We start from the raw sequence: 27,268 nt of genomic DNA on the forward strand, positions 1-27,268 counted from the left end.
CATTTACAACATTAACAATGTCTACACTGTATTTCTGATCAAATTTATGTTATTTTAATGGACAAAAAAAGTGCTTTTCTTTCAAAAACAAGGACATTTCTATGTGACCCCAAACTTAGGAACGGTAGTGTATATTACTCATTTATATGGCAGAAGGAGACTCTGTGTGTGTTGTGTGTCAGTATGCTGTGCATACCATCTCCTACTTCACTTCCTTCAAAAATAAATCAGTTCTCTCACACAGGCACCATTCAAGCACAAAAACATTGAAATAGTATGCCAAAATTGCAACAGAAGGGCACAATGGGGTTAAAATAATTTTTATAAAAACTGAACATGCTTCTCTAGGGTTTCACACTTAGTGTTAAAATAATATTCCTCTCTTCTCATTCAGTATAATACAAACCAGTTTGTGAGATGAATGAAGCAAACAGCCAAATAAATACTGTGCTAATGTCACTTACTATACTAATGTAAATGATAATATTGCCCGTGAAGCTCAGGGGAATTATTTGTTTCTATAATACTATAAAGATACACCATCTTCAAAGTTTGGATGTAAGTGCTTTTTGTTGTTAAATGGACTGGGAGACATTTCTGATTTGGTGGCTGGATTTAACACTGACCCATATGAATCTGATGCCCACAGGTATGTCACAACAAAGTACACAATTGAAGAGACATTAAGGTAAACAGGTCTTAGCAACTATAAGAAAGAATACTAACAGCTCTTTCCATTGAAATAAGGCAAATGCAGTATTTTTAAACTGTCAAAACCATTTGCCGTTTTTCAAAATTAAAGTGACTTTGAATTTAAATTGAGAGGACCAGAGGAAAGAATACAAATAACAAAGTCTAGTAACAATACATTCTACTAGTGCATTGTGGATTACTGCTTCGTAATGAAAACTGACTTTGGAAATTCATGAAAGCTAATACTTCAATTATATGTATGCAACATAATCCTGGTCAATTGCATTTGTCTTGGTTTGACCCTCTGTGACTTTGATGCTGTTTTAATTTAGCTAAAGGAAGGTAGTGTCAGAGAAAGTACATACAGTATGCAAATGAATTCATTTTACTGAGATAATTAAGATTAGAATACTGTAACTACATTAGAATATAACATTTTTACAACAAAGTAAAATATAATCTAAAAACTCCTATCAGAAATTGCACACTGAAAGAAGTGTGTTTCATCAATTGCAACAAACAGAATTTGTTGCAAACACATTACAAAAACATTAAGTGTTGAAATGTGTTCATTCTGTCACTAAGATTAGGCATTAATTCAGTATTTTGGACTGTGTCATGCCAGGCGTGACAGACCAATACCACAACAACTAGACTTCATTTACCGATGAAATTTAGTCATATAACACTATCGTTGTCCTGGGAAAAGGAGCTCAACTACAAGTCTTGCCCTGATAAAACACTTCTATAATATTCTGTAATAGTAAAAAAGTTATAATAATTGATTGGATTTATATAGTGCTTTTCAGAGTAGGGGGAAACTCACCTGATCCACCATCAATGCACGGCATCCACTTGGGTGATGCACGGTGACCATTTTTGTGCCTGAATTCTCACCACACATCAGCTAAAAGTAGCAAAAAAGTGACATATTTCTTAACTTTAAATATGTAAAAAATGTTGAGATAAGTCTTCATGATCTGCTCCAGGGTCTCCAGGACACAAACCTGGCTTTGAGTGAGAAAAATATATATATATTGACTTCATAGTAGGCAGACGGCTGCCAGGAAGAGTTCTGGTGTAAGACAGGTCCAGAGTCAAAGTCATGTCTCTATGGAAACACTGAATGCATTGTTTACAGAGTACAGAATACCCACAACAGCAACATGCCAGAGAGTTCCTCTCCCAGCCAACACTATTCGTCAACAGGCAAGACTCCCATCCAGGTTTGACTGAGGAGGACTGATGTCTTCCTCTCTGTAGCCAGGGAGCCTTATATGTCCTGCCAATTCTAAATTGGGTGTATGAGATGAGTACTAGGACATAGGCAGGCAGCAGCTTGTCCTTTTCACCCCAATTAGGGAGACCCCCCCCAAGCATGGGGCGTATTAGAAAAGTGTGGCACTAGTTCAGGTAGATAGGGGTCATGCTTTGCCCTCGCTCTTAGCCAAGAGCATGCGCTCAGACACAGTCTTGATGGGGACCCCCTTACGGGACACCTTGACATGGATGAAAAGGGTGGAAGGAGAGAGGCTGGAGCCATCTGCCTTCAGCAAGTGGACATGGCGGTAACCTAGAAAAATAGACTCACTGGGGTCAGTGTCACCTCACAGACACACTAGCTACACAAACACCCCTACAATACAGAGACAGTAACCTAGTACCTGTACGGAGGCTGGTGAAGGGCAAGGTGTACTGGCCCACAAAGTCGTTCTTGGCTTTGTGGTCATGGTCTTCCACTACAAAGCGTACCAGGGCCAGCTCAGGGACCTGCAGCTGGAAGCTCAAAGTGCTGTCCCAGCGTGGGTTAAAACCTGCAGGGGGCATAGGAGAGCTGTCAGACACTGCCATCCACCACCATTCACAGCCTGAAAGTACTCCACAGACTGGGATAATGGCCTCTACACGAGAAGTATAATTTTCTGGTACTCAGAATACCCGCACTGAGCAAAGATAATGGAGTAGCCGGGGTTTCTGTCATGTTTTATTATCTTTATGGTAAAGATAAACATAGGAGTGCGGAATAATGTTCCTGATCAACCTTCTGTGTGGAATAGTGCCGTGTGTGGTGGGAGTCATTCAGGCGCCCTGGAATACTTATGCTGATTCATGGTAAAACGTCAAATGTTCCTAGTACTATTATGTTCTTCTAATTATATTTCTAATATGGTTCATATGTGAACTCAAGGGTGTATACAACCCTCGTGATCCATTTCTTGAATGGGAGTATAATAGATGTGCAATAGATGAGTGGAAGGTTACCATTGTTGTCGATTCGGTGGGTTTTGTCTCTGGATTTATCAATGGCCACCCCGTGAATTTCCACCAACACCTGTGGGTCCACAATGGAGTTGGGCTTGTCTGTGTTGATCTTAGGGAGCTGCTGTGCTGATATTATCTGAACACAAAATCACACCAATTACTTTTTGTGCCTTTGTATATACAATTCTAATATGAAAATTATTCAAATGATTTTACATGATTTTACAAAATGACTAATAAGGTGAAGTAGTTTACTAACTTGGTCTGTTTCCATACCACTGCTAACTAAAATATGCACTACTATTCCAACAAGGCAGTTACCACATATAGACTACCACAACAGAATCTGATTCCCAGAAGGTTTCTCACCCGTATGGTGAGTTGTGTGGGGATGTGTCCTGGCCCGCCTCCTGTGATCTCTGGGTTGAAGTTGGAGCTGGGGCTGCACAGGAAGCTGGGCTTGAGGATGTATCCGCAGCGGCTGTTAGGCAGGAAACGGCCCTGGTTCAGATCCATCTGCTCCCCTGGAGTCTGGAAATTCAGAGCCACTGCAGAGAGAGAGAGGGGGAGAGAGAGAGAGATAGAGAGAGTGAGAGAGAGGACAGACAGGGGTGTGAAAAGAGACAACAACCGCAACATTGGAACAACAGAACCCACTTTACCAGGCAGCAGAGTGTGAGGTTAGTTATTATGACAAGTGGAGTGAGGAATAGGAGGCTCATACCAAACATTTGCAATGCTCTCAGAGGAGGCCCAACGTAAAATAACTTTCTATCTCCAGGGACTTCCAGGCTAGATAATGTTAAATAAATGAGCCACCATATGAGCCACCATATCCCTCCTCCATCCCACCACCCCCACCTCCAACCCCCCTCCAACCCAGAGTGCTGACCCATCGAGCAGCCGCCGTTCCACATATCCTGGGGGTCGTAGTTGGAGGATTGGAGGCGCTGCCCGGAGGGGTAGATCCGGCTCAGCTGCCTGCTGTTATGTCTGACAAACAGCTTTCCTGGAAGGTGATGAGAGGACAGGGTAAGAGACCCATTACAATACCTCAAACGCAAATAAAAAGACAGACCCACACAAATGTGCACGACAACGTGATGCACAAATGCACCCGTGTATTCAAGGACTTTCTCTACACAGAAAACTGTTCGGTTCGAGTTATGTCTTCCTAAGCCCCTTGCCTGTGTCCTTGATGTGTTTGAGGGCGTCATTCTCATTGAAGGATGACATCTCATCGGGTGGTTTCTGGGTAGAGTGTTGGAACCCGCGGAAGGGGACACTTCGACAGTACACCACCAGTTCAGACAGCTCTGGGCTCAGCTTAGATGAGACCGCCTGAGCCAGCAACACAGAATGCACAAGAGAAATGCTTGATATACAGCGTGTTCCTGACCAATTTCTGTAGACTTACAGTGCCGTCTCAGTCACATGGAAGATAAAGATGTAGCACCTTGGCAGGGTCCTTTTTGTCCTTTTTGTTGTTGCTTGATGCCTCGTCGTCCGAGCTGGTATCAAAGCTGCTGGTTTTCCTCAGCTGGTTCAGGTGATGAACATCCTTCTTCCCCTTCACCAGGATACGACCCCTAAGCTCCTGCAGAGACAAGACAAAGATGCTTCAAAACATATGTTAATATTCCTGTTGGTATTCCACAATCATTCCATAAACATACGCAGGGTGGGAGCGAGAGTAGAAAAGGACAACAGGTTTCTTAGGCAGAAGGGGTCAGGGATGTGTGTCCTAGAGAGCTGGGGACAGGTGGTGAGTAAAGAGCTGGGGACAGAGGTGAGTAGAGAGCTGGGGACAGGGGTGAGTGTCCTAGAGAGCTGGGGACAGGGGGTGAGTAGAGAGCTGGGGACAGGGGGTGAGCAGAGAGCTGGGGACAGGGGGTGAGTAGAGAGCTGGGGACAGGGGGTGAGTAGAGAGCTGGGGACAGGGGGTGAGTAGAGAGCTGGGGACAGGGGTGAGTAGAGAGCTGGGGACAGGGGGTGAGTAGAGAGCTGGGGACAGGGGGTGAGTAGAGAGCTGGGGACAGGGGTGTGTGTCCTAGAGAGCTGGGGACCGGGGTGAGTAGAGAGCCTGGGACAGGGGGCGAGTAGAGAGCTGGGGACAGGGGGTGAGTAGAGAGCTGGGGACAGGGGGTGAGTAGAGAGCTGGGGACAGGAGGTGAGTAGAGAGCTGGGGACAGGGGTGTGTGTCCTAGAGAGCTGGGGTCAGGGGTGCGTAGAGAGCTGGGGAACAGGGGGTGAGTTTTTTTGTTTTTGTAATTTATTTTTTGCTATGTAAGATGGAGATTTTCCATTTAAGTTTGTTTTGGGGACAGGGTTGTGTGTCCTAGAGAGCTGGGGTCAGGGGTGCGTAGAGAGCTGGGGACAGGAGGTGAGTAGAGAGCTCGGGACAGGGGGTGAGTAGAGAGCTCGGGACAGGGGTGTGTGTCGTACCTCAGGAGAGGGCAGGTCCTTCAGAGTCTGGTCGTTGAGGGGCTTGGTGAGCAGCCTCTTGCCCAGGATGGTGCGCAGGTGTCTGGCCATGACCGTCTGCTGCTCCACCGTACAGTGGTTCTCAAGGGACAGGATCAGGGGGTACGGGGAGGCCTATGGGAAAACACAAGGGTTGGTTCATAAGAGGCCACTCATTAAAATGTAAGAGAAACCATAAGTTCATTAGGTAATAAGCCAGGGTTTATTCTGGACTACACTGAGGCCAAGAAGCTGTTGGACAACAGTCTAGTCTTATTAGACTCGGAGCCAAGACTATGACTGTAGCTTGAACTGAACGTTGGCAAAGGCAGAAAGTCAACTGTCTAGATGTGTTTTCTTCCCACTGGCCCGCTGCTATTTACTTGTTAAACCTATTTTGTTTTGATGAGGAATACTTTGCTTTCCATAAACAGTCACATATGAAAGACATATAGGGAATGATGGTTAAGGTGAAACATTTGACCTCCCTATAAATCACACAACCATGTGTCCATCATCCCCACAACCCACTAAGAGGGTCTCACAGGCCGGGTGTGCTCACTTTTTTTGGGGGGGTATTTTCTTTGTTGTAATTTAAAAGGAAATGTTACTCACCTTGAAGGCATACTGGGCGATGGTCTCGATGACCTCTTTGAAGGGCACCTTAGAAGTAAGGGTGTGTCCATGGTAGATGACAGGCTCTCCTTTGTCCCCGTCCCAACAATCCAGCTCCACACAGCGACAGCCCTGGTTCAGAGCTCTGGTTCACACAGTACATATTCTTAGTGCGTGTGTGTGTGTGTATGCCTGTGTGCATGCATATGTGCATGTGTGTTTGTGTGTCTAATGCGCATGTGTGTGTGTGTGTGTATGCCTGTGTGCATGCATATGTACATGTGTGTTTGTGCGTCTAATGAGCATGTGTGTGTTTGTGTGTGCGCACGTGCGTATTTTATTACCTGATGTATGGCTCGGCGCTGCTGGCGCTGGTGACCTGGTCCTTGGTGAGGTAGGTGTTGTGTGAGGATGAGATGAAGTAATGGGCCAGAGGTCTGGTCATGTCCTGGTACACCCTGGCGTGGTCGGGGTTAAACACATCGTTCTCCTGGGACAGCATGTACATGGTGAAACCATTCTGGGTCATGAACTGGTTGTTCTGGGCTGCAGGGAGGAGGGGCACATCAAACCATCCAACCTTTTATGAACAGGAATAGATAGGTATCGACATGCGATTGTGTGAAAATAAAGTCAAGGGAGGAACGGGCCCTGAATTTGCGGCAATTAAATGTCAAATATAAAAACATAAAACATTCAGATAAATATAAGCACAGTGAATGTAAGGAATGCAGTATGAAAATAATATTTGAAAATGTATGAAAATGTATGCACTCACTACTGTAAATGACTCAAATGTCAAACATAAGGTCATAAAAATCCAAGGCTAAAATTTTGTTCAAGTGTTTCTTCGGGCCTACCCCAGTCGTTGAGCTCGTAGGTGCGGATGAGGCTCTGAGCGTGGATCAGTGACGCGTCCTCCCCCTGGTCTCCCAGGAAGTCTCTCAGCTCAGCGGTGGACAGAACACAGCCGTTACCAGAGTAGTGTCTGTACACAGCGTCCAGCTCCGGCCGCCTCATCAGCTCCCTGCAGAACTCCTCGATCTCTACGTGGTCCAGACGGCCGTCGCACGACCGGTCAGCTTTCTGAGAGAGGGACGGAGGAGAGGGACAGAAGGATAGATAGAGGAGGAGGAGGGACAGACCGACAGAGGAGAGGGAGGGACAAAGAGACAGATGGGCGAACGGACAGACAGAGAGACCTTCGTTAGGGTTGTTCTGATTAAAACACACATACACAACCCCGCAACACATTTTCAAAGCGCTTCCCTAAAAACAGAGGGCTGGATCAAAGTTAACATCTTCAATTCTCATAGGTGAGCCATGTTCATAAGATCAAATCTATGGGCGCGCACTGATTTGCTATGGGAGTGGCCAGCAACCCCGTCCACTCCCATAATTCATACCCTATTGACAAACATACACTCCACACATTACTGCACTGCAGTTGGTGTGATATCCAGTCTCTGAGGAGATGGATGGGCAGGGTTGGAGAAGGAATCACATGGTGAAGGGAGAAGCAGGAAAACAACTGGACATTAAGGGAGAGGGGAGCTGAGAGACGTAGCTAGCGGTAATCCTCAACGATGGAGAAATGACTGGCTGCCTGATAGAGAGGGGGAGGACGGGGAAGGACGAGACCGTCTGGGGCGAAAGACAGCAGCAGAGAGAAGAGGGCAGGAGAGAGAGAGAATGAGTGAGTGAGTGAGTGAGTGAGTGAGTGAGTGAGTGAGAGAGAGAGTGAGTGAGAGAGTGAGTGAGGGGCCTGCTAGTTGGCTTCCCACTGGGTTGGTAATTGAACACAGACTCCAGGCTGAGAGCGAAGCGCAGACCCAATCTACTCCACAGCATACTGAGTAAACAATGGCCTTCAACCAACAACAACATCTGGCTCACGCACATACGCACACCCATGCAGTCAAGGTCTGTACACATTAACGTACAAGCATACTGAATGCTGCACACACACACACACATACAGTGTGTGCTCACCTTGAATAGCGAGCGCGCGTACTGTTCATTCAGGTCTATGTTGATCATCTGCAGCAAGCGTTTGACCTCGTCGTAACTCATCTTCCCATCGTCGTTCTCATCAGCCCGTCTCAGGTAGCCACGGATCCAGGTGTGGGGGGGTTAAGGAGAGCAACCAGGGGAGCATTCCGAACCTCTAACCCTAAACACATCCTTAAAAGTACGATCTATGGTATATACAGTATGTATAGACACAAAACACATCTATACATACAGGCAGGGCTGATGCACATGCATACGGTATGTAAGCACATTGCAGCCCACATCCAACTATGGGTAAGGGTCAAGTGCACCATTTCTTAATTCACAGCAATCCAGGAATCAATTGTGTAACCAACCGTTCAGAGGCGGATAAGTGTCTAATTCAACTACCAGGAATTGAAATGGAATATACACCCCGGCCTATGATTCAGATGTGTGTTGGCTGTAGATACACATGTCCTGTTGTGCCAACATCCATCTGAAGTCAAAACACTTAAAGCCTCCTCCAAGGCCTCTAATGGAATAGAACACAGGGCTGACGTAGAGAGAGGAGACTATATGACACCTCCCTCTTCCAGGACACACACACACAACAATAAGAGCTTTTGCAAGGATGGTCTTGATCAATCTACCGCAAACACTGCTGGGACATGCCAGTGTAAAACCGCACCTCAAATCTTACCCAATTACAAGCCACGGCACTAGCCTGGACATGTCCCAGAGCACCTACTGCTCGATCTGCTCTCAAGATCTGGCTTTGCGTTTAACACAAGTGTGTCTGTCGTGCACCTGTGTCGCAAACGACCCAGCGGCTATACCAGGGATCATGTTTGACAGGATAGTCAGACTATATTTAGACGCTACTTTTTGCTGGGCCATTGCTGCACATCTTAGGTATGCTGTGGATGCGGGATGGTGCATGTGACAGTGTTATGTTCAGAGTCAGTCACCATAGCGATCCTGGCTGCCCAGCCTGTACTATATTTACTTTGGGTCGAAGGCTGGCAGCCTGGCACAGCGCAGCAAAGGCCCACGGGGGGGTAAAGGATATTGGTCCAGTTTCTCCTTCTGGGTCATGTTGGCCACACGCTCCTTCAGCGTGCGTATCCCTCGGACCCAGTGCCTCGCCTCCTCCTCACAGGGGCAGAGGAGGTCCAAACTCTTCCTGGCTCCTCTGAACACCACCGTGAAGCACTGATTCTCTGGTACCGACCCGGATAGTCTCCGCAGAGCCTCAGACTGGCAGCCCTCACGCACACACTCCACCTCTGTGACCGAGACTGGCACAGAGAGAGGTGGGGGAGGGAAGGTGGGAGAAACAGAGAGAGTAATTGTATCAATCTGGTTGTAGGAATAAGCCGAATACAAACGGGGCACCAAAACAAGTGGAACTTGAAGTGAGGTTTGGGGGCTGAAAGGTCGTGAACTTTAGGGGGAGTGTGGTAACACCCACGTAGCAGTGTGACATGGCATCTCGGTGCTGGGGTCCTGATTTGGCTCTTAAATAATACGACTTGTACAGACACAGACCTGCGTCAGCAGAATATGTTTACGACTCAGGCCTACATTCGTCTTTATGACAAGGTCCAAATTTAACCAGCAACGCCACGACACTCAGGGCACAGCCGTCAAACTGACACTGAAGTGTTGGCAGGACCTTTGGCCCAATGCCATGACGTGTTTGTGTGTGTGTAAAGAGATAAGGGAAGAAAGAAGAACACCGTCTCATTGACTTCTAAAGAGATGAGCATGTATTTCAGCTCTCGTTGACTTCTAGAGAGATTAGCATGTATTTCAGCTCTTATTTATAACAGTAACATGTGGTAAAAACCTGTCGGGGGGCTTTACACGTGATGGCTGACCCTCTGCCCAGCAACACAACACCAGCCTACTACCCCATTACCTGCAACACATCCAGAATAGAGCCTGGTGAAGGTTTCAAACATAAGACTAGCTCCAAAGACAAACCCCATATCCCTTCATTAATTGAATAGCTGGAATTGTGGTTGGGTTTGTGGAGTAGCTTTCAAATCTGTCAGTTGGTTATTTAAGTACATATAGCAGTGCCTTTCTACACTGGGATTAGCCCCTAGACAACTGTCTCTTCTGACAACGGCCTCTTTCTGCTGAACAGCCCTCGCCTCTCCACCTCCTCAAAATCGCTGACACATTCCTGCCCATCGCTCCATGACAAGGGTGACATTTCAATGCTGAGAGTAGGGGGAAGTGGTGTGTGTGTGTGTGTGTGTGTGTGTGTGTGTGTGTGTGTGGGGAGACTGGCACAGCCAAAGTGTTAAGTGCGGTGCATATTCTCTAAAGCCCATCAAAACAGAGGGGATCATGCTGAGCTGCAGGTGCCAGACCCCAAAGGCCCTTGAGACCACCTGTATTCAGCGTGTGTGTGTGTGTGTGTCTGCATGCATGTGTGTGTGTTAATGAGCATGCATATGTCCTTCGACACAGCCGCTTTTGTGTTAACAGTAGCTGTCTGCTGAAGTGGTCAGCCTGCCTTTGTCGTTGTTCTGCTCTAACTGTGGCCCGGTTGGGGGAAGACGACATCACAACCCCTGACCTCCCACACCAACCACCTGGCCTCTCACCCTGCTGTAGGGTGAGGCCTTATCCAGAGACATACAGCACATTTGGAAAGTATTCAGACCACTTGACTTTTTCCAAATGTTGTTAGGTTACAGCCTTATTATAACATTGATTAAATACTACACACAATAATAAGGTTTTAAGAAATCTTTACAAATTTTGAAAATAGCACATTTACATAAGTATTCAGACACTTTACTCAGTACTTTGTTGAATCACCTTTGGCAGTGATTACAGCCTCGAGTCTTCTTGGGTATTAAATGCTGCAAGCTTGGCATACCTGTATTTGGGGTGTTTCTCCCATTCTTCTCTGCAGATCCTCTCAAGCTCTGTCAGGTTGGATGGGGAACGTTGCTTCACAGCTATTTTCAGGTCTCTCCAGAAAAGAGAAAACCCCTAACCCTAAACACATCCTCCAGTGGTACTCTGGAGCAGGTTTTTATCAAGGATCTCTCTGTACTTTGCTCCGTTCATCTTTGCCTCAATCCTGACTAGTCTCCCAATCCCTGCCACTGAAAAACACCTCCACAGCATGATGCTGCTACCACCATGCTTCACCGTAGGGATGGTGGCAAGTTTCCTCCAGACATGATGCTTGGCATTCAGGCCAAAGAGTTCAATCTTGGTTTCATCAGACCAGAGAATCTTGTTTCTCATGGTCTGAGAGTCTTTGGGTGCCTTTTGGCAAACTCCAAGCGGGCTGTCATGTGCCTTTTACAGGAGTGGCTTCCATCTGGATACTATAGGCCTGATTGGTGGAGCGCTGCAGAGATGGATGTCCTTCTGGAAGTGTCTCCCATCTCCACAGAGGAACTCTGGAGCTCTGTCAGAGTGACCATCAGGTTCTTGGTCACCTCCCCGATCAAGGCCCTTCTCCCCTGATTACTCAGTTTTGGACGGGTGGCCAGCTCTATGAAGAGTCTTGGTGGTTCCAAACTTCTTCAGTTTAAGATTGATGGAGCCCACTGTGTTCTTGGGGACCTTCAATGCTGCAGACAATTTTTGGTACCCTTCCCCAGATCTGTGCCTCGACACAATCCTGTCTCAGAGCTGTATGGACAATTCCTTCGACCTCAGGATGGCTTGGTTGTTGCTCCGACAAGCACTGTCAACCGTGGGACCTTATATAGACAGGTGTGTGCCTTTCCAAATCATGTCCAATCAATTGAATTTAGAAGAAAAAGAAAAGCTCACCTATTTAGGCGAGGTGCTGGCTAGCGGAGTAGAAAACTTGAAAATACAAAATAACAAATGGATAGCATACGATCATTAATTCATTTTAGACTACACAAGCTTACAAACAATTACATTGGCAAAGTCACAATCAGTAGGTTTCCTGTAAAGAGCAGGTTTTACAGAAACCTACTGATCATAACAGTTTGTTGAGGGCTGACAGTTGTCACCCACTTCCCTTGAAAAATAGTTTGCCCTACAGCTAATTCTGTCGAATCAAAAGAATTTGCAAAAAAACGATCAGATTTTGACAGAAATATGGCTGAGACGCAAAGAAAGTTCAAGGAGAGGGGGTACAAAAATGATCAAATTAATATTGCCATTGAGAAAATTCAAAACATGACCTTTTTCAAGGTCAGTCTCGCAAAAAGACGCATTCTTGCGTTCTAACTACCCGCTACTCAAAGCAATGGCACTTATAAATGTAGATCCTTCAAACACCCACAAACAGGGAAATCGATCCCAATCAAAGTGTTACGGTTTTCTTCCGTCGAAGGAGAGGAGGACCAAAATGCAGCGTGGTTATTTATAAACATCTTTAATGAAAGATGATAACGTGAACAATATACTTATACAAAACAAGAAAACGTGGAAAACAGTCCTAACTGGTGCAAAACACAGAGACAGGAACAATCACCCACGAAATACTCAAAGAATATGGCTGCCTAAATATGGTTCCCAATCAGAGACAACGATAAACACCTGCCTCTGATTGAGAACCACTCCAGGCAACCATAGACTTACCTAGACTACTATACTAAACACAACCCCATCAATCTACAAAACCCCTAGACAAGACAAACACATAATTCACCCATGTCACACCCTGGCCTGACCACAATAATAAAGAAAACACAGAATACTAAGACCAGGGCGTGACACAAAGGGGCTATTATGTGCTCCACTAAGGCAGTTATTTATCTTATAACTTGTCCTTGTGGTAAAAAAAAATATGTGGGTAAAACAAAGCGCAAATTAAAAGTACGCGTCTCAGAGCATCGTCGCACCATTAGGTGCAAAAACTTGATGTACCCAGTTGCGGCCCACTTTCTGGAGGCAGGTCACTCGATTTCGTCTCTGCGTTGCATTGGCATCGAACATGTCACCCTCCCTAGGAAAGGGGGTGACCTTGATCATTTATTGTTAAATCGAGAGGCTGCCTGGATCTTTAATAACTTAAAGACCCTTGCTCCTTTCGGTCTCAACGTCGACTTTGATCTGAAGCAATTCTTGTGATTATTGTGACTTTGCCATTGTAATTGTAATTCTTTGTGTAGTCTAAAATTTATTTATGATCGTATGCTATCCAGTTGTTTATTGTATGCTGTTCTTTGTATGCCATTTTAATATTTGAGAATTAACCAATGACATTAGGCCACTCTTGGCCATGATTACAGACACCTGTGTGTCTTTTGACACTATATAAACGAGTCACCCCGCAGTGTTTGTGATTGCACCCTGATGAAGACAGATTGGCTGTCGAAACGTTGGATATTAAATTTTTGCATCTGAGCTCCTTAAGTGTTTCGGCTCTCCTTTATTTTCAATCATTTGAATTTACCACAGGTGGAATCCAATCAAGTTGTAGAAACATCTCAAGGATGCTCAGTGGAAACAGGATGCACCTGAGCTCAATTTCGAGTCTCATAGAAAAGGGTCTGAATACTTATGTAATTAAGGTATTTCCTTTTTAAATTTTTCATACATTTGCAAAAATTTCTCAAAACCTGTTTTCGCTTTGTCATTATGGGGTGTTGTGTGTAGATTGCTGAGATGTTCTTTTTAAATCCATTGCTGTAATGTAGCAAAATGTGGAAAAAGTCAAGGGATCTGAATACTTTCCGAATATACTGTATATTCAGAGATTTGGGCCAACTTTTAACATGTTGAATCTTGCTCTAATTCCAGACATTCAGTTACATGGCATTGGTTACATGTTCACCATGCAATGTTAATGCGGAGCTAACATGGCTGCCATAGAATGTTGAAGAGTCATGTAAATGCATCATAATGCAGAAACCGCATTGGCCCAACTCTCTAAATACATGGCTCTGGCCGTATCCATTCCCCACACAGCAGCGGGTGCTTCCTGGGTCCCTGAGGGACATCGATAGGAGAGTCCTGGGACCTAATCTGAATTCCATGACCGAGGAATAGTCCTCGCTGAAGTGACATAGTGGGGGTGGAATGTGCAACAAGTGAAAGAGAAAGAGAGAGCAAAAGAGCGATAGGAAAAAAAGAAAGAGAGAGATGAAGGTAGAGAGAAAGAGAGCATTACAAAGAGGTCATGCAATTACAACCTCCCATCAGCATTATCCCATTCTTAAACGTTTCCCCTCAGCTTGCCTCCCAGCCCAGGGTGTGTTAGGTTAGCAGAAGTGCTATCAGACTCAGACTAGTGGGTGTTAGAAGGTATTAAGGAAGTGTTGTCTGAGTCTATGCTGTCTGAGTCGACGTGATGAATGTACTCGCTTGACCTTGACATTCATAACCCGCCACAAAACACCTCTTAAACATTGTACTCGTTAACTGGACTTTGGAATTGAGTGGACATAAACTTGTCTGTGATGTTTCCACTCTGTGTGTAGATGGGTGTGTTTGCATGTGTGTTATCTAGGTCACTAGTATAATATGTTTGTACAGTGCGACCGGAAAATTAAAAATTAAAAAAATCGGATTGACTCAGGCAACTCCAAAGCTCTAAGGACCGCCAGCACTAATTCATAAAATGATATGTGTCAGAGACATGTTTAATAAACTCTTTATATGACAATCTCAAAGATAGTAGTGTAGTGGTGGTTATTACGTCACGGCCAAACCCTGCAATTGGCAGTCATAAAGAGGTTTGCCCATAATAATCTGACACACACACACACACACACACACACACACAACAATAATTAGCCTGTGCCATCAGATCCCTATGGGCAGGGCCAAGGAGCCCTATATTTGTCCTATGGAACATGGAGGAGCCAGAACCATGGCCTCTCATTTACCGGAGAGATACTTCAAGAGCAATCTGAGAGGCAAACCCTGTAGGTGTAGACCTATTAAACTATACTGGGATTTACTACTGGTTTAGGAAGCCTGAGGACTCTAAGTGCTTCACCGGCTGCCCACCTATCCCTCTCCTTAAACCATTGAACTTTGTATGTGTGTGTTTTTGGCTTTACTATCCTTGTGGGGACCATAACTCACAAGGATATCAAAACAAGGAAGTTAGCACAATTGGGGACATTTTGCCGGTCAAAGGCTATTTTAGGCTTAGGGGTTAGGTTAAGGGTTAAAATTAGGGTTAGAATTAGGGTTATGGGTTAGGTTTAGGAGTTAGGGTTATGTTTAGGTTTAGGGGTTAGGGGTCCAGGACAATAGGACTTTGAAAGGGAATAAATTGTTTGTTCCCCACAAGGATGGTAAAACAAATGTGTGTATTTTTTGTTTAACTATCCTTGTAGGTACCAGAGGTCCTCACAAGACATTTTGCCGGTCCCCATTAGAAAAACATGCTATTTTAGGCTTAGGGGTTAGGTTTACAATTAGGGTTAGAATCAGGTTAGGGGTTTACGGTTAGGTTAAGGAGTTTAGGTATAGTTTTAGGGTTAGGGGTTTGGGGTTAAGGTTAGGCTTAGGGTTTAGCATAAGGTTAAGGTTAGGGGTATGGTTAGGTTAAGGTTAGATTTAGGGTTTAGGGAAAATAGGATTTTGGAAGGAAATCAATTATTTGGTCTCCAGAAGGATAGCAATACAAAACTGTGTTTGTTTGTGTACGTGTGTGTGTGTGTGTGTGTGTGTGTGTGTGTGTGTGTGTGTGTGTGTGTGTGTGTGTGTGTGTGTGTGTGTGTGTGTGTGTGTGAGAAAGGGGAAGCGGTCAAACATTTATGATTAGAAAAAGCTTTCCCACAGTTTAATGGGCCAAAACATCTAGGATTACTGTCAACATTTTCTCTCTTTTTCTTTAAGGGGATTGTAATCATTAGAGTGCTAATATAAAGTGCCTGCTTCCCTTTCTGATTGGCCCATTGCCTGCAAAAGATTAGCTAGCTGAGGTAAGCCAATATCTTGAGGCTAACGGATAACAAGTCCATGTACACTGTTTCTAATGCAGCTTTTATACCTCTTTGTAACAGTGGCCAATGTGAACCTTCAGCATGTTTGGAGTGTACTATATGGATGCATTACTACAGGTGACACTGCCAAAAATAAAGGAAACACCAACATAAAATGTCTTAATAGGGCGTTGGTCCACCACGAGCCAGAACAGCTTCAATGCACATTGGCATGGATTCTACAAGTGTCTGGAACTCTATTGGAGGGATGACAACACAATTCTTCAAAAGAGAAATTCCATCAGTTGATGTTTTGTTGATGGATACTCTCAGGCGCCGCTCCAGAATCTCCCATAAGTGTTCAATTGGGTTGAGATGTGGTGTCTGAGGCGGCCATGGCATATGGTTTACAACGTTTGCACGCTCATCAAACCTCGTTCCCTGTAGATGTATTGTCATCCTACGGGGACATGGTAGGCAAAATAATGGCATACTGAGCATTTTACACCCTAAGCATGATGAGATGTTAACTGCTTTCAATATACCTTGTATCCCTCATTTACTCAAGTGTTTCCATTCCAACAGTTACACAGGTTATAGCATCTGACTTAAGTCCTGGCTCACAGCATAATACCCCTTTAATTAATTAAAGGGAAATGTAGACAAGAAGGCATTATTGGCCAACATGAAAAGCCTAAACGGCTTAGGACAAAGAGCAGGCTAAATTAGTCTACTGAATCAGGTCTAAGAGGAGGGTTGAATAGACTACAACAAGGGAGTGTGGTTGTGGAAGTCCTGTTCGTTTGTTTATACATGATTATGTTCTTGTATATAGCCTTCCCTTCATTCAAGGCTACTTTTCCTAATCTGATATCGGTTTAGTTTCCTTTCCAACTATTGCAAAAGCCTCAGATCCTGAAGAAAAAAAAAACTAAACATCCCCCTCTCGTGACCACTCCCCATCCACACTCCTCTCTTCTTTTCTGCTCACTCCCTAGCCTTCTTCTCAATCTACACCTACCCTCTACCCTCCCTTAATCCACACCCTTATCCTTTCTCCTTCTCTTCCCTTATGCCTCCTTTTCTCCTCACCCATGCCTCTCTTCTCTTCTGCTCACTCCCTAGCCTTCTTCTCAATCTACACCTACCCTCTACCCTCCCTTAATCCACACCCTTATCCTTTCTCCTTCTCTTCCCTTATGCCTCCTTTTCTCCTCACCCATGCCTCTCTTTCCTCTCCCCCACCCCAATACCTATTCTTTTCTCCTCTTCCATCCCTCTCTTTTCTTTCCTCCTTCCCCATACCTCCCCTTCCTCTCATCTACCCCCCTCCTCTGGCCCCTCCCTCCACCACCCATTGTATACTCACAGGTCTGTTGTGCCTTGGCCTTGCGGGAGCTCTTGGTGGACTCACACCACACGGTGACCCCGTCCTCCAGCAGACGCAGGCTGCGGCTCTTCTGCCACTTCTGGGAGCGTACCTTCACCATGTTGGAACCGTGCATCATCGCACGGACATCCTCATCATCCAGCACCCCTGGAAACACACACACAAAACACACACACAGTCAAATACAGTGGTATACACTTTTAGGTAACGTGCAGTATCACTGAATTTTCCGGTATGATGTAATATAGTATGTCACTGACACTGTGTCATTGTTGAACACACCCACCAAGTCCTTATTTCATTCACTCTAGTCGAATTCAATGTTAGACCATCCACACCAAGCTCCACTGGCAGTTCATTGAGAGGTCAGTCTGTCTGCTCTCCTGTCGTAAATGTCAGTAGAATTCTATGAGCCGTGTTCCTTCTTGGCCTTCCCTCGTCATGCTATTGCGGTAGCATGACTGCAACGCTTATTTCGTAGTATAGGGACTCAAACACTCAATTGCATGTCAGGATGAAAACGGAGGGTTATGAGCTATTATTGGGGGAAATTAACAGGTACGCTAACAAACCAGTCAAGCACAACCCATTTCAAGATCTCTACTGTGGTTGTATTGTGTGTTTTAGGGCTTGGCACCAGTGGGCGTTCCAGGGATGACTCACTCACCTTTCTACATAGAGCAGTCATCTTCCTTTGGAAGCACCACCGCCCTAACACACAAACACAGGCCATGATCTCATAATTAGGGCCTAAACTTTGTTTTATATACAAACCCCTGAAAGGAGCAACACTGAAACAGGGTTGACATTCAAGGCTACTGAAGCAGGAAGTCATCACAGAATCTACTGACTTGAGAGGAGACAAACTTTTGTGAGTTAGAACTCGTTGTTTATTTTCCATGGTTCGTTGCAACATGCAGTATAAGCCAGACTTTTGGAACTCTGCACAACAAAAGGAAGAAGTAGAATGCTAGGATTTGGAACAAATGCCAGTATTCCAAAGATTAATCTCCCTCACAGGCCAGAGGCAGTCCAACAGAGAACTGGAAAGGGGGATTTCAAGGCAAATGAGGGGTTTTACAGAGCTGCAGAAACAGATTGTCACAAATAACTAGCTCGTCAGTCAGTCTGGAGTTGCAGCAGCTCATCTAGGCAGGGAAACCTCTCTCTGCTAATGGTTATTTAATACTAATGCGATTCACAGATACAGCCTGCTATCCCTGACGTGTGTGTCACAGGGGACCTTTTAGAGAAAAACCAACCACCAACATCAGAAATGTTGAGCAGCTTTATCATCTATGTTAAGAGCAGAGTAAAACAGACAGCTATGGAAAATGGAGAGGAAATATAGGCAGAGCTGTAACGAGACGTGCACCGTCACGTTGTAAGTGTACACGGTATTGCGTACTTGGAACTGCATTCAGACACTACTACTGTATTTTCTCTGTTTCTCCCGTCGGACAGTTGGATGCCTCTTTGGTTCTCTGCAGTAGGTGAATGGGACCTCGTATTACTGTTCAACTGTGTATTCAACTACAAAAGAGGATTTCAAAAGGAATGCTCTGAAAGAAACTCTCTCCCGTCCTCCCAAACTCCCTCCCTTTCCCCCTCTCTTCTCTAAGTCTCTCAAGTATACCCTCAAAGATTGATTTCAAAAACTGTTTCCATGGATGCCCTCATCTATTATTTCTCTTGAATCAGCTAAAATCCCTTTCAGAGTTCTTTATACTGCCAATGCTATGCCAGTCTCTGACTGAGCTCTTCACAGGCTTCCAGAGCTGGCCTCTATTCACGATAAAGTGCACTACTTTCGTCCAGGGCCCATAGTAGTACCAAAAGTAGTGCACTATAGGGAATAGGGTGCCATTTGGGTCGCAGTGCGGGCTATGAGAGACAGTACACCATGAGCAGCTCAGTGCTCTCACCCACTCCCCTCCCCCCTATTCCTCTCCCCCTAAGTAGACAAGAGGGGAAGCAAACTGAGCCCAGCCATGTCTCTCTCTCTCTCTCCCAAGCCGTTGGTCAAACACAAAGAGAACCATCCTCCTCCCCAACCCCAAGCCTCCACCACAACAACCGTATTTTTGACACAGTCCGTCACCAAGCTGTTACCACATGCCAGGAATTCCCACAGGCTGAGCACTGAGCACAAGGACCCTATTAACAGTGGGTCAGTGACCATGCTAAGCTGTCCTAACTGACCTGTGTTCTCGCTCTGCCCATCCTCACACCGCCAACCCCAACCCTTTTTGAGCCCGTAAAAGGATTATTCCTGGACCTACTGTTGTCACCTCACTGACCTCAACCCTATGATTTTTTTCTCTCTGTCCCATCCCTATACCTCCCCATCCAGGAATACGTATGAAAAATCTGGGTACCTGGGTACATATGCAAATGTTCAGGGATGCTGGATACCCCCACTGCCAACCGAGCCGAGAGTTTTAGTATCAAGCACTCCTCACCTTGACAACAGCATTACAGACATGTTGTATGCTAAGAGAGACCTGTCCATACAGTAACACTGCTGTAATGAAGCACGTGTGGGTGTGAGGGGAGAAAGAGGGGGCTTTGGATGCCCATGAGCTGGGTACTCTGTTCGTCACAGCTCCTGCAGCACGCCGAGGAGAATTTTGTTGACACGCACTTTGGGCCAGCAAATTGGGCAAGCATAACAACCTGGCTGGCTAGCAACGATAAAAAAAGGCATGTGAAACCAAACACACAACAAGATGGGGGTTCTGAACAGAGGGAGAGCGAAAGAAGGAAATATATAATTACAACAGCAGAAGGAGTGAAGGGGGAAACAGAAGGAACGAAGTACAAAATAAAAAGGTTGGGATATGGAGGAGTGAGACTCGGAAATAAGTACGAGGGCGAAGATACAGAGTGAATAGATAGGGAGATTTCTGGGCATTGTTAGACCCAATACCCTGAGACACAGCCAGTTGTCTCGGGGTAAAACAGAGAACCAATTATAACATGGGATCGTTCATTTGTGATAAACATAAGTCAAAATGTAGTACATTTGATGCAGGAGAATCACAAGCCCAGTCTCAGACATCATCTTTCTCATTCTCCATGTCTGTCTGTGGAACTAAGTACTGGACCCCATGGGACCTGCTGTAAACCTAGGTGACGTGTTGTATTGATTCTAGGTAAGAAATGAGCCAACTGAGGTCGAAACAGCAGTGTTGAACTCAAATCAAATCAATGCTCTCAGACACAGACTGGGACAGAAGGAAAACATTGAACCCTGATAAGGAGAGAAGGACACATCAAAGAACGGAGCTGCTAGACAGAGACGGTTGACATTAAGGCACAGATTTTCTCAGATCACACCAATAAACCGCCATATATCCATTTTCAGAAATGTTGACAAATTAGCTTTTGATGTTTAAAGAAATTAAATGTTTTTTTCCACTATCATGGCATGGGATTGTTCAATGACAGACATGTATTTGTTTGAAATATAGAGCATTTGGAATGTATTCAGACCCCTTGACTTTTTCCACATTTTGTTACATTACAGCCTTATTCTAAATACATGTTTTCAAAATAAAAAACTAAAATATCACATTTACATAGTAAGTATTCAGAACCTTTACTCTGTTGAAGCACCTTTGGCAGTGAATACAGCATCAAGACGCTACAAGCTTGGCACACCTGTATTTGGGGTGTTTCTTCCATTCTTCTTTGCAGATCCTCTCAAGCTCTGTCAGGTTGGATGGGTAGCGTTGCTGCACAGCTATTTTTAGCTTTCCCCAGAGATTATCGATTGGGTTCAAGTTCGGGCTCTGGCTGGGCCCCTCAAGGACATTCAGAGACTTGTACCGAAGCCTCTCCTGCATTGTCTTGGCTGTGCGCTTAGGGTCGTTGTCCTGTTGGAAGGTGAACCTTTGCCACAGTCTGAGGCCCTGAGCGGTCTGGAGCAGGATTTCATCAATAATCTTTCTGTACTTTGCTCCGTTCATCTTTGCCTCGATCCTGACTAGTGTCCCAGTCCCTGCCGCTGAAAAACATCCCCACAGCGTGATGCTGCCACCACCATGCTTCACCATAGGGATGGTGCCAGGTTTCCTCCAGACGTGACGCTTGGCATTCAGGCCAAAGAGTTCAATCTTGGTATCATCAGACCAGAGAATCTTGTTTCTCATGGTCTGAGAGTCTTTAGGTGCCTTTTGGCAAACTCCAAGTGGGTTGTCATGTGCCTTTAACTGAGGATTGGCTTCCGTCTGGCCACTCCACCATAAAGGCCGGATTGGTGGAGTGCTGCAGATCTGGTTGTCCTTCTGGATGGTTCTCCCATCTCCACAGAGGAACTCTAGAGCTCTGTCAGAGTGACCATCAGGTTTTTGGTCACCTCCCTGACCATGGCCCTTCTCCCCCGATTGCTCAGTTGGCTGGGCAGCCAGCTCTAGGAAGAGTTTTGGTGGTTCCAAACTTCTTCCATTTAAGAATGATGGAGGCAACTGTGCTCAAGGACCTTCAATGCTGCAGAAATGTTTTGGTACCCTTCCCCAGAACTGTGTCTCAACACAATCCTGTCTCGGAGCTCTACGGACAATTCCTTCAACCTCATGGCTTGGTTTTTGCTCTAACATGCACTGTCAACTGTGGGACCTTATATAGACAGGTGTGTGCCTTTCCAAATCATGTCCAATCAATTTAATTTACCACAGGTGGACGCCCAATCAAGTTGTAGAAACGTCTTAAGGATGATCAACGGAAACAGGATGCACCTGAGCTCAATTTTGAGTCTCATTTCAAAGGGTCTGAATACTTACGTATTCTTGTTCTTTATTTTTAATAAATTTGCAAAAATGTAAAAAAATAAATAAAATAAAGTCTGTAACATAACAAAATGTGGAAAAGGTCAAGGGGTCTGAATACTTTCCGAAGGCACTGTATATATATATATATCACATATACGAACATTCCATTCCAGCTAAACAACAAATTTAGTGTTTGGCAAAAAAAAATGAACATTTTCATACACATCTAAAATTTATTTTTATTAAAAATCTAAGATCTGTTTAGCACACACACACACGAAGGTACCTATAAGCAATCATTTCTGATGCAAAAAACACAAAATGTGAAAAATTGGTGGATATAGTGTTTTGGAAAGAAACTTTTCATTCTACTACAGCAAATCAAATCCTCAATACACAACCATAAATTGTAACTTCCCCACTGTAAAATGATCTTTAATTGACATTGACGTTTTACCTCATAGTTATACCACATAAAGTGAGTTACGTTTAACTCTGAACTAAGGGGAAATGCCACAGACCACCACGCAAGACAGCATTGATCCTATCAAATCCATTTTTATTGGTCGCATACACATATTTACCAGGTGTTATTGCGGGTGCAGTAATAGCTTGTCAAAAAGCAGGTCATGTCATATGATGTCACCCAAACAGCTCATTAAATCCTCATATGATCATATAGGCTAGGGAGCGTCGACTCGATTCAGCTGCGAGACAATTTTTTCTTGAGCGGACGGATGGTCAGGGGGCTGGAACATAATAACAAATCATGTACTGCAAATTGACCACAAGAAGCCCAAACATAATCACTTTAAACCTGGTTTACATTTGTATACAATCACTTATACAGTATCTCAATATTATGCGTGAAAATACTTTGGTACAGATTTCCAAAATCAAGATCACTTGGAGCTGATGCGCCGGTCTTTTTTACAGTATTTTATGTCCAACAATAAAAAGACAAAGATATAGGCTGTACTAAGTAAAATATACCAAACTGCAACACTTGGCAAAACACAGGAATCGATGTGTGTTAATACAATCTCTCTGCAGCCAGATAGCATGCATCTGCTGGGTTAATGACATTTGGAGAAAACCTTTGACCCCTAACATTTGAAAAAAGGCACAGCCACTGAGAATTAGGTCTATGGAAACATTACTTTGTCAACATACTCTTCTTCTCCGCCATTTGAAAAAAACGTGTCTTCACACATACCCTAAACAAATCACCCTCCCCTAAAGATTCCATACTACTACTGAATGCTATTTCACATGCTGGCAAAAGAGGGTGAAGTTAATAAATGGTGCATAACTCAGGGTAGTTCTGTTTCCCTTATAGAGTATAATGGGGAAATATCCATATGTCAGAGACATTGTAATAAAAAGCGTATTGTTTTTAAATGCAAGTTCTCCTTTGGTGTGACTTAGGTTCTCCACGATTTGATGTGCCAAAACAGCTGGTGAGAGGTAGTTAAGTCCTAGAGCTGCAAGGCCAGCAGCCTGACCTCCTGCATTCCAGCCAGTTACAGACACAACCATCTGATACTGTTAGTTTGGTCTGTTATGACTATCAGGACCTCATTCATGGAGAATTTATGGAGTTAGTGTTAGGATTAGGCATCCCGCGAATATTCAATGGCAAAGGTAAATTCCCACCAGGATGCAAAATAGCAAATTAAAAAGTGTTTCAGGTTAGTGCAGTCACATTAGGTAATAGCACAGGTCAGAGTGCTAATCTCAGAGCCTTTCAAAACAAGAAGAGGTCATAGAACCAAGTCTGACATACACTATCGTTCAAAAGTTTGGGGTCACTTAGAAATGTACTTGTTTTTGAAAGAAAAGCACATTTTCTGTCCATTAAAATAACATCAAATTAATCGGAAAACAGTGTAGACATTGTTAATGTTGTAAATGACTATTGTAGCTGGAAATGGCAGATTTTTAATGGAATATCTACACAGACGTACAAAGGCCCATTATCAGCCTCCGGGATGCTGGCCTTCTAGGCAGAGTTGCAAAGATAAAGCCATATCTCAGACTGGCTAATAAAAATAAAAGATTAAGATGGGCAAAATAACACAGACACTGGACAGAGGAACTCTGCCTAGAAGGCCAGCATCCCGGAGTCGCCTCTTCACTGTTGACGTTGAGACTGGTGCTTTTTGCGTACTATTTAATGAAGCTGCCAGTTGAGGACTTGTGAGGCGTCTGTTTCTCAAACTAGACACTCTAATGTACTTGTCCTCTTGCTCAGTTGTGCACCGGGGCCTCCCACTCCTCTTTCTATTCTGGTTAGATACAGTTTGCGTTGCTCTGTGAAGGGAGTAGTACACAGCATTGTACGAGATCTTCAGTTTCTTGGCAATTTCTCACATGGAATAGCCTTCATTTCTCAGAACAAGAATAGACTGACGAGTTTCAGAAGAACGTTATTTGTTTCTGGACATTTTGAGCCTGTAAACCAACCCACAAATGCTGATGTTCCAGATACTCAACTAGTCTAAAGAAGGCCAGTTTTATTGGTTCTTTAATCAGGAAAACAGTTTTCAGCTGTGCTGACATAATTGCAAAAGGGTTTTCTAATGATCAATCAGAATTTTTAAATAATAAACTTGGATTAGCTAATACAATGTGCCATTGGAACACAGGAGTGATGGTTGCTGATAATGGGCCTCTGTACGCCTATGTAGATATTCCATAAAATATCAGCTGTTTTCAGCTACAATAGTCATTTACAACATTAACAATCTCTACACTGTATTTCTGATCAATTTGATGTTATTTTAATGGACAAAAAAATGAGCTTTTCTTTCAAAAACAAGGACATTTCTAAGTGACCCCAAACTTTTGAACGGTAGTGTGTGTTTAAATTGAAACAGGGTTATCGTGTGGAACCCATCTCAATTTGATGTCTTAATGAATGGTGTTGAAAAAAACTGTCAAGTATATTTCTAAGGTTTATACATTGTTGTTAGACCATATGCTCGTAGGCACAGATGTTACTAGATTGAAATGGGAACAAGATGTACAGGTTGATAGAAGCAGAGAAGAATGGCGTTATCTCTGTTTTGAAAGCACACACAATGTTCCTACAACCTCAGACACAAGCTCCAGAAAAACTTCACAAAATGGATGCTGAAATGTCTTTCCATTGTTGGCAAGAGGCAAAAGGGTACTTTTTAATCACATGTTTTGGTTAGCAAGCACATGCAATCTTATTTCAATGTTTTGGGAATCAGTAATCAACACAATTTCAAAATGTTTACAGATTTCTATCCCTCTCATGCCCAGCTTGTGTTTGTTCGGAACTAACGAACCAGATCCATGGAACAAGAATCAGAAAAAAATATATATTGATCTGTCTGTGCTCGTGGCAAAGAAATCCATAACATTATTCTTGAAATCAGATATTCCTCCTACTTTAGCACACTGGCTAAATGAAATATCTAGCTACATCCGTTTGGACAAGATTTTCTATAACCACATATATGGCCTCATATATGGCCAGTATATACACAAAACAAGAAGACGGAGCTTGTGTGTTACATGTAAATACACACATACATAGTATGACATGGTTCTGTCGTCTAGATTGACAGATATCCAGGCTTTACATGGACTTTGACAGGTGCTCTGTCCATCCTCAGCAGGTCTCTATTTTAGTTGAGGTGTGACCGTGAGCTAAGGGGGTTTTGATCAATAAGTGGGGGGCATGGTGAGAGGGTGGTGGGAGAGCTAGGCACAGGGTCAGAGATGTTCATTGGTACGTGAGGATCTGTGGGAGTGGGGTGGAGAGCCTGAATCACAAGTGGGTCAGTGAGCTGTTGGACACCACACAAACACATGACCACTTGTCAGCACCCACACACTCTCCACTTGAGTTGAGCTCTCTTTTCACACAGTGTGTGTGTGTGTGTGTGTGTGTGTGTGTGTGTGTGTGTGTGTGTGTGTGTGTGTGTGTGTGTGTGTGTTTACAAAGACCATTGCATAAGTGGATTTCAAGCAATAGTTTATTTCATTTAGCAGAACTGATTACTGCCAACGCCAAGGCATATTGTTCACCATTTATCGTCCTTGCATTATAAGTTGTCAATGAGAAGAAGTCTTCATTTCCATATTTATACATTCAATGCCTCCTGGTAACTTGGAAAAATAAGCACCGACGCCAATTGATGTGGAACGCAATAGCCTAACTGTCATTAGCCTTATCCTGCACTGATTTATTTCCCCTTGTGGACCAGAGCAACACACAAATACACAGGAAATAATAGTAATAACTAGTCAAACAATCAACAGTTGTAAAATATAACTTTTTTTAAAGGCAAAGCTGAACTACGTGCTCATATCTGTTGTAGCAAAATTAAACAAGATTCAAGGAAACAAATGAAAGTAGTTTTGACAGAAGAAGAAACGTTTTTAACCTAATAGTCACTATTCTCTTACCCAGTTTCCTAAGTGGGTCCTGCGCCTTGGTTTGGGATTCCACTGCCTTGGGTTCATGGTGCACGGCAGTAGGAGGTTTCTTGCTCCTGCCCAACATGATGCAAGTTCCAATGCCGTCCTCGTTGTACTTTCCTGTCTGTGGCTCTCTTGACTGATATTAAAAAGTCAGAAGTATGTATTGGGGGAGCGCAAATTCCCAGTGCAGGTGCCGTTTTTGAACTCTTCCGCAAGTATTGAGTTGTGTGTTTCTCCGTTGCGTCACCAGGATAGCGCGCTACATTAATTCATTCCCTTTCCATGTGAAGTCCCTCCCAGCATGATTTAATAGCAGTGCGTAATCTGAGTCCAGCTAAGGGCACAGAAACTCTTAAACTATACCCACTGACACAAACCACTTGTACCCACAGTTTCATGTCTATATATTCTGCCTGGCTATAGCCTTTCTTTTAACATTGCAGCCTATCAGGGGCATTGTGGTCATTGCCAAAAGAAAGTTTAACAATCTCACTGATCTATTTCATAGGTGGGGTCTATTTTTATTTTTTTTACCAATGAGAGTCACTATTCTCTTACCCAGCTACCTAAATGGGTCCTGCGACCTGGGTTGGGATTCCACTGCCTTGGGTTCATGGTGCACGGCAGTAGGAGGTTTCTTGCTCCTGCCCAACATGATGCAAGTTCCAATGCCGTCCTCGTTGTACTTTCCTGTCTGTGGCTCTCTTGGCTGATATGAAAAAGTC

General features: G+C 44.2%; 1 protein-coding gene across 1 annotated transcript; it reads right to left on the reverse strand.

The window, feature by feature from the left end:
* Positions 1-304: 304 nt before the first annotated feature.
* LOC112258636 (1-phosphatidylinositol 4,5-bisphosphate phosphodiesterase delta-3-A-like) lies at positions 305-27,268 on the reverse strand. The gene is made up of 15 exons (XM_042307325.1): positions 26,529-27,268; positions 17,293-17,460; positions 9,098-9,326; positions 8,026-8,155; positions 6,894-7,119; positions 6,378-6,579; positions 6,034-6,178; positions 5,401-5,553; positions 4,412-4,552; positions 4,143-4,296; positions 3,848-3,964; positions 3,325-3,503; positions 2,956-3,091; positions 2,358-2,507; positions 305-2,266 (listed from the first exon to the last, which is right to left on the reverse strand). The coding sequence occupies exons 1-15, from the start codon at positions 26,623-26,625 to the stop codon at positions 2,118-2,120; spliced, it is 2,376 nt and encodes a 791-aa protein (XP_042163259.1). The 5' UTR covers positions 26,626-27,268; the 3' UTR covers positions 305-2,117.

The sequence above is a fragment of the Oncorhynchus tshawytscha genome, linkage group LG27, assembly GCF_018296145.1.
Source record: "Oncorhynchus tshawytscha isolate Ot180627B linkage group LG27, Otsh_v2.0, whole genome shotgun sequence".
NCBI lineage: Eukaryota > Metazoa > Chordata > Actinopteri > Salmoniformes > Salmonidae > Oncorhynchus > Oncorhynchus tshawytscha.

Coding starts and splice junctions, on each gene's coding strand:
- LOC112258636 (XM_042307325.1), bottom strand. CDS start 26,625: ATGTTGGGCAGGAGCAAGAAACCTCCTACTGCCGTGCACCATGAACCC. Junction 7,120..8,025: donor ACGCGCGCTCGCTATTCAAG/GTGAGCACACAC, acceptor TCCCTCTCTCAG/AAAGCTGACCGGTCGTGCGA. Junction 3,092..3,324: donor CCACACAACTCACCATACGG/GTGAGAAACCTT, acceptor TTTTGTGTTCAG/ATAATATCAGCACAGCAGCT.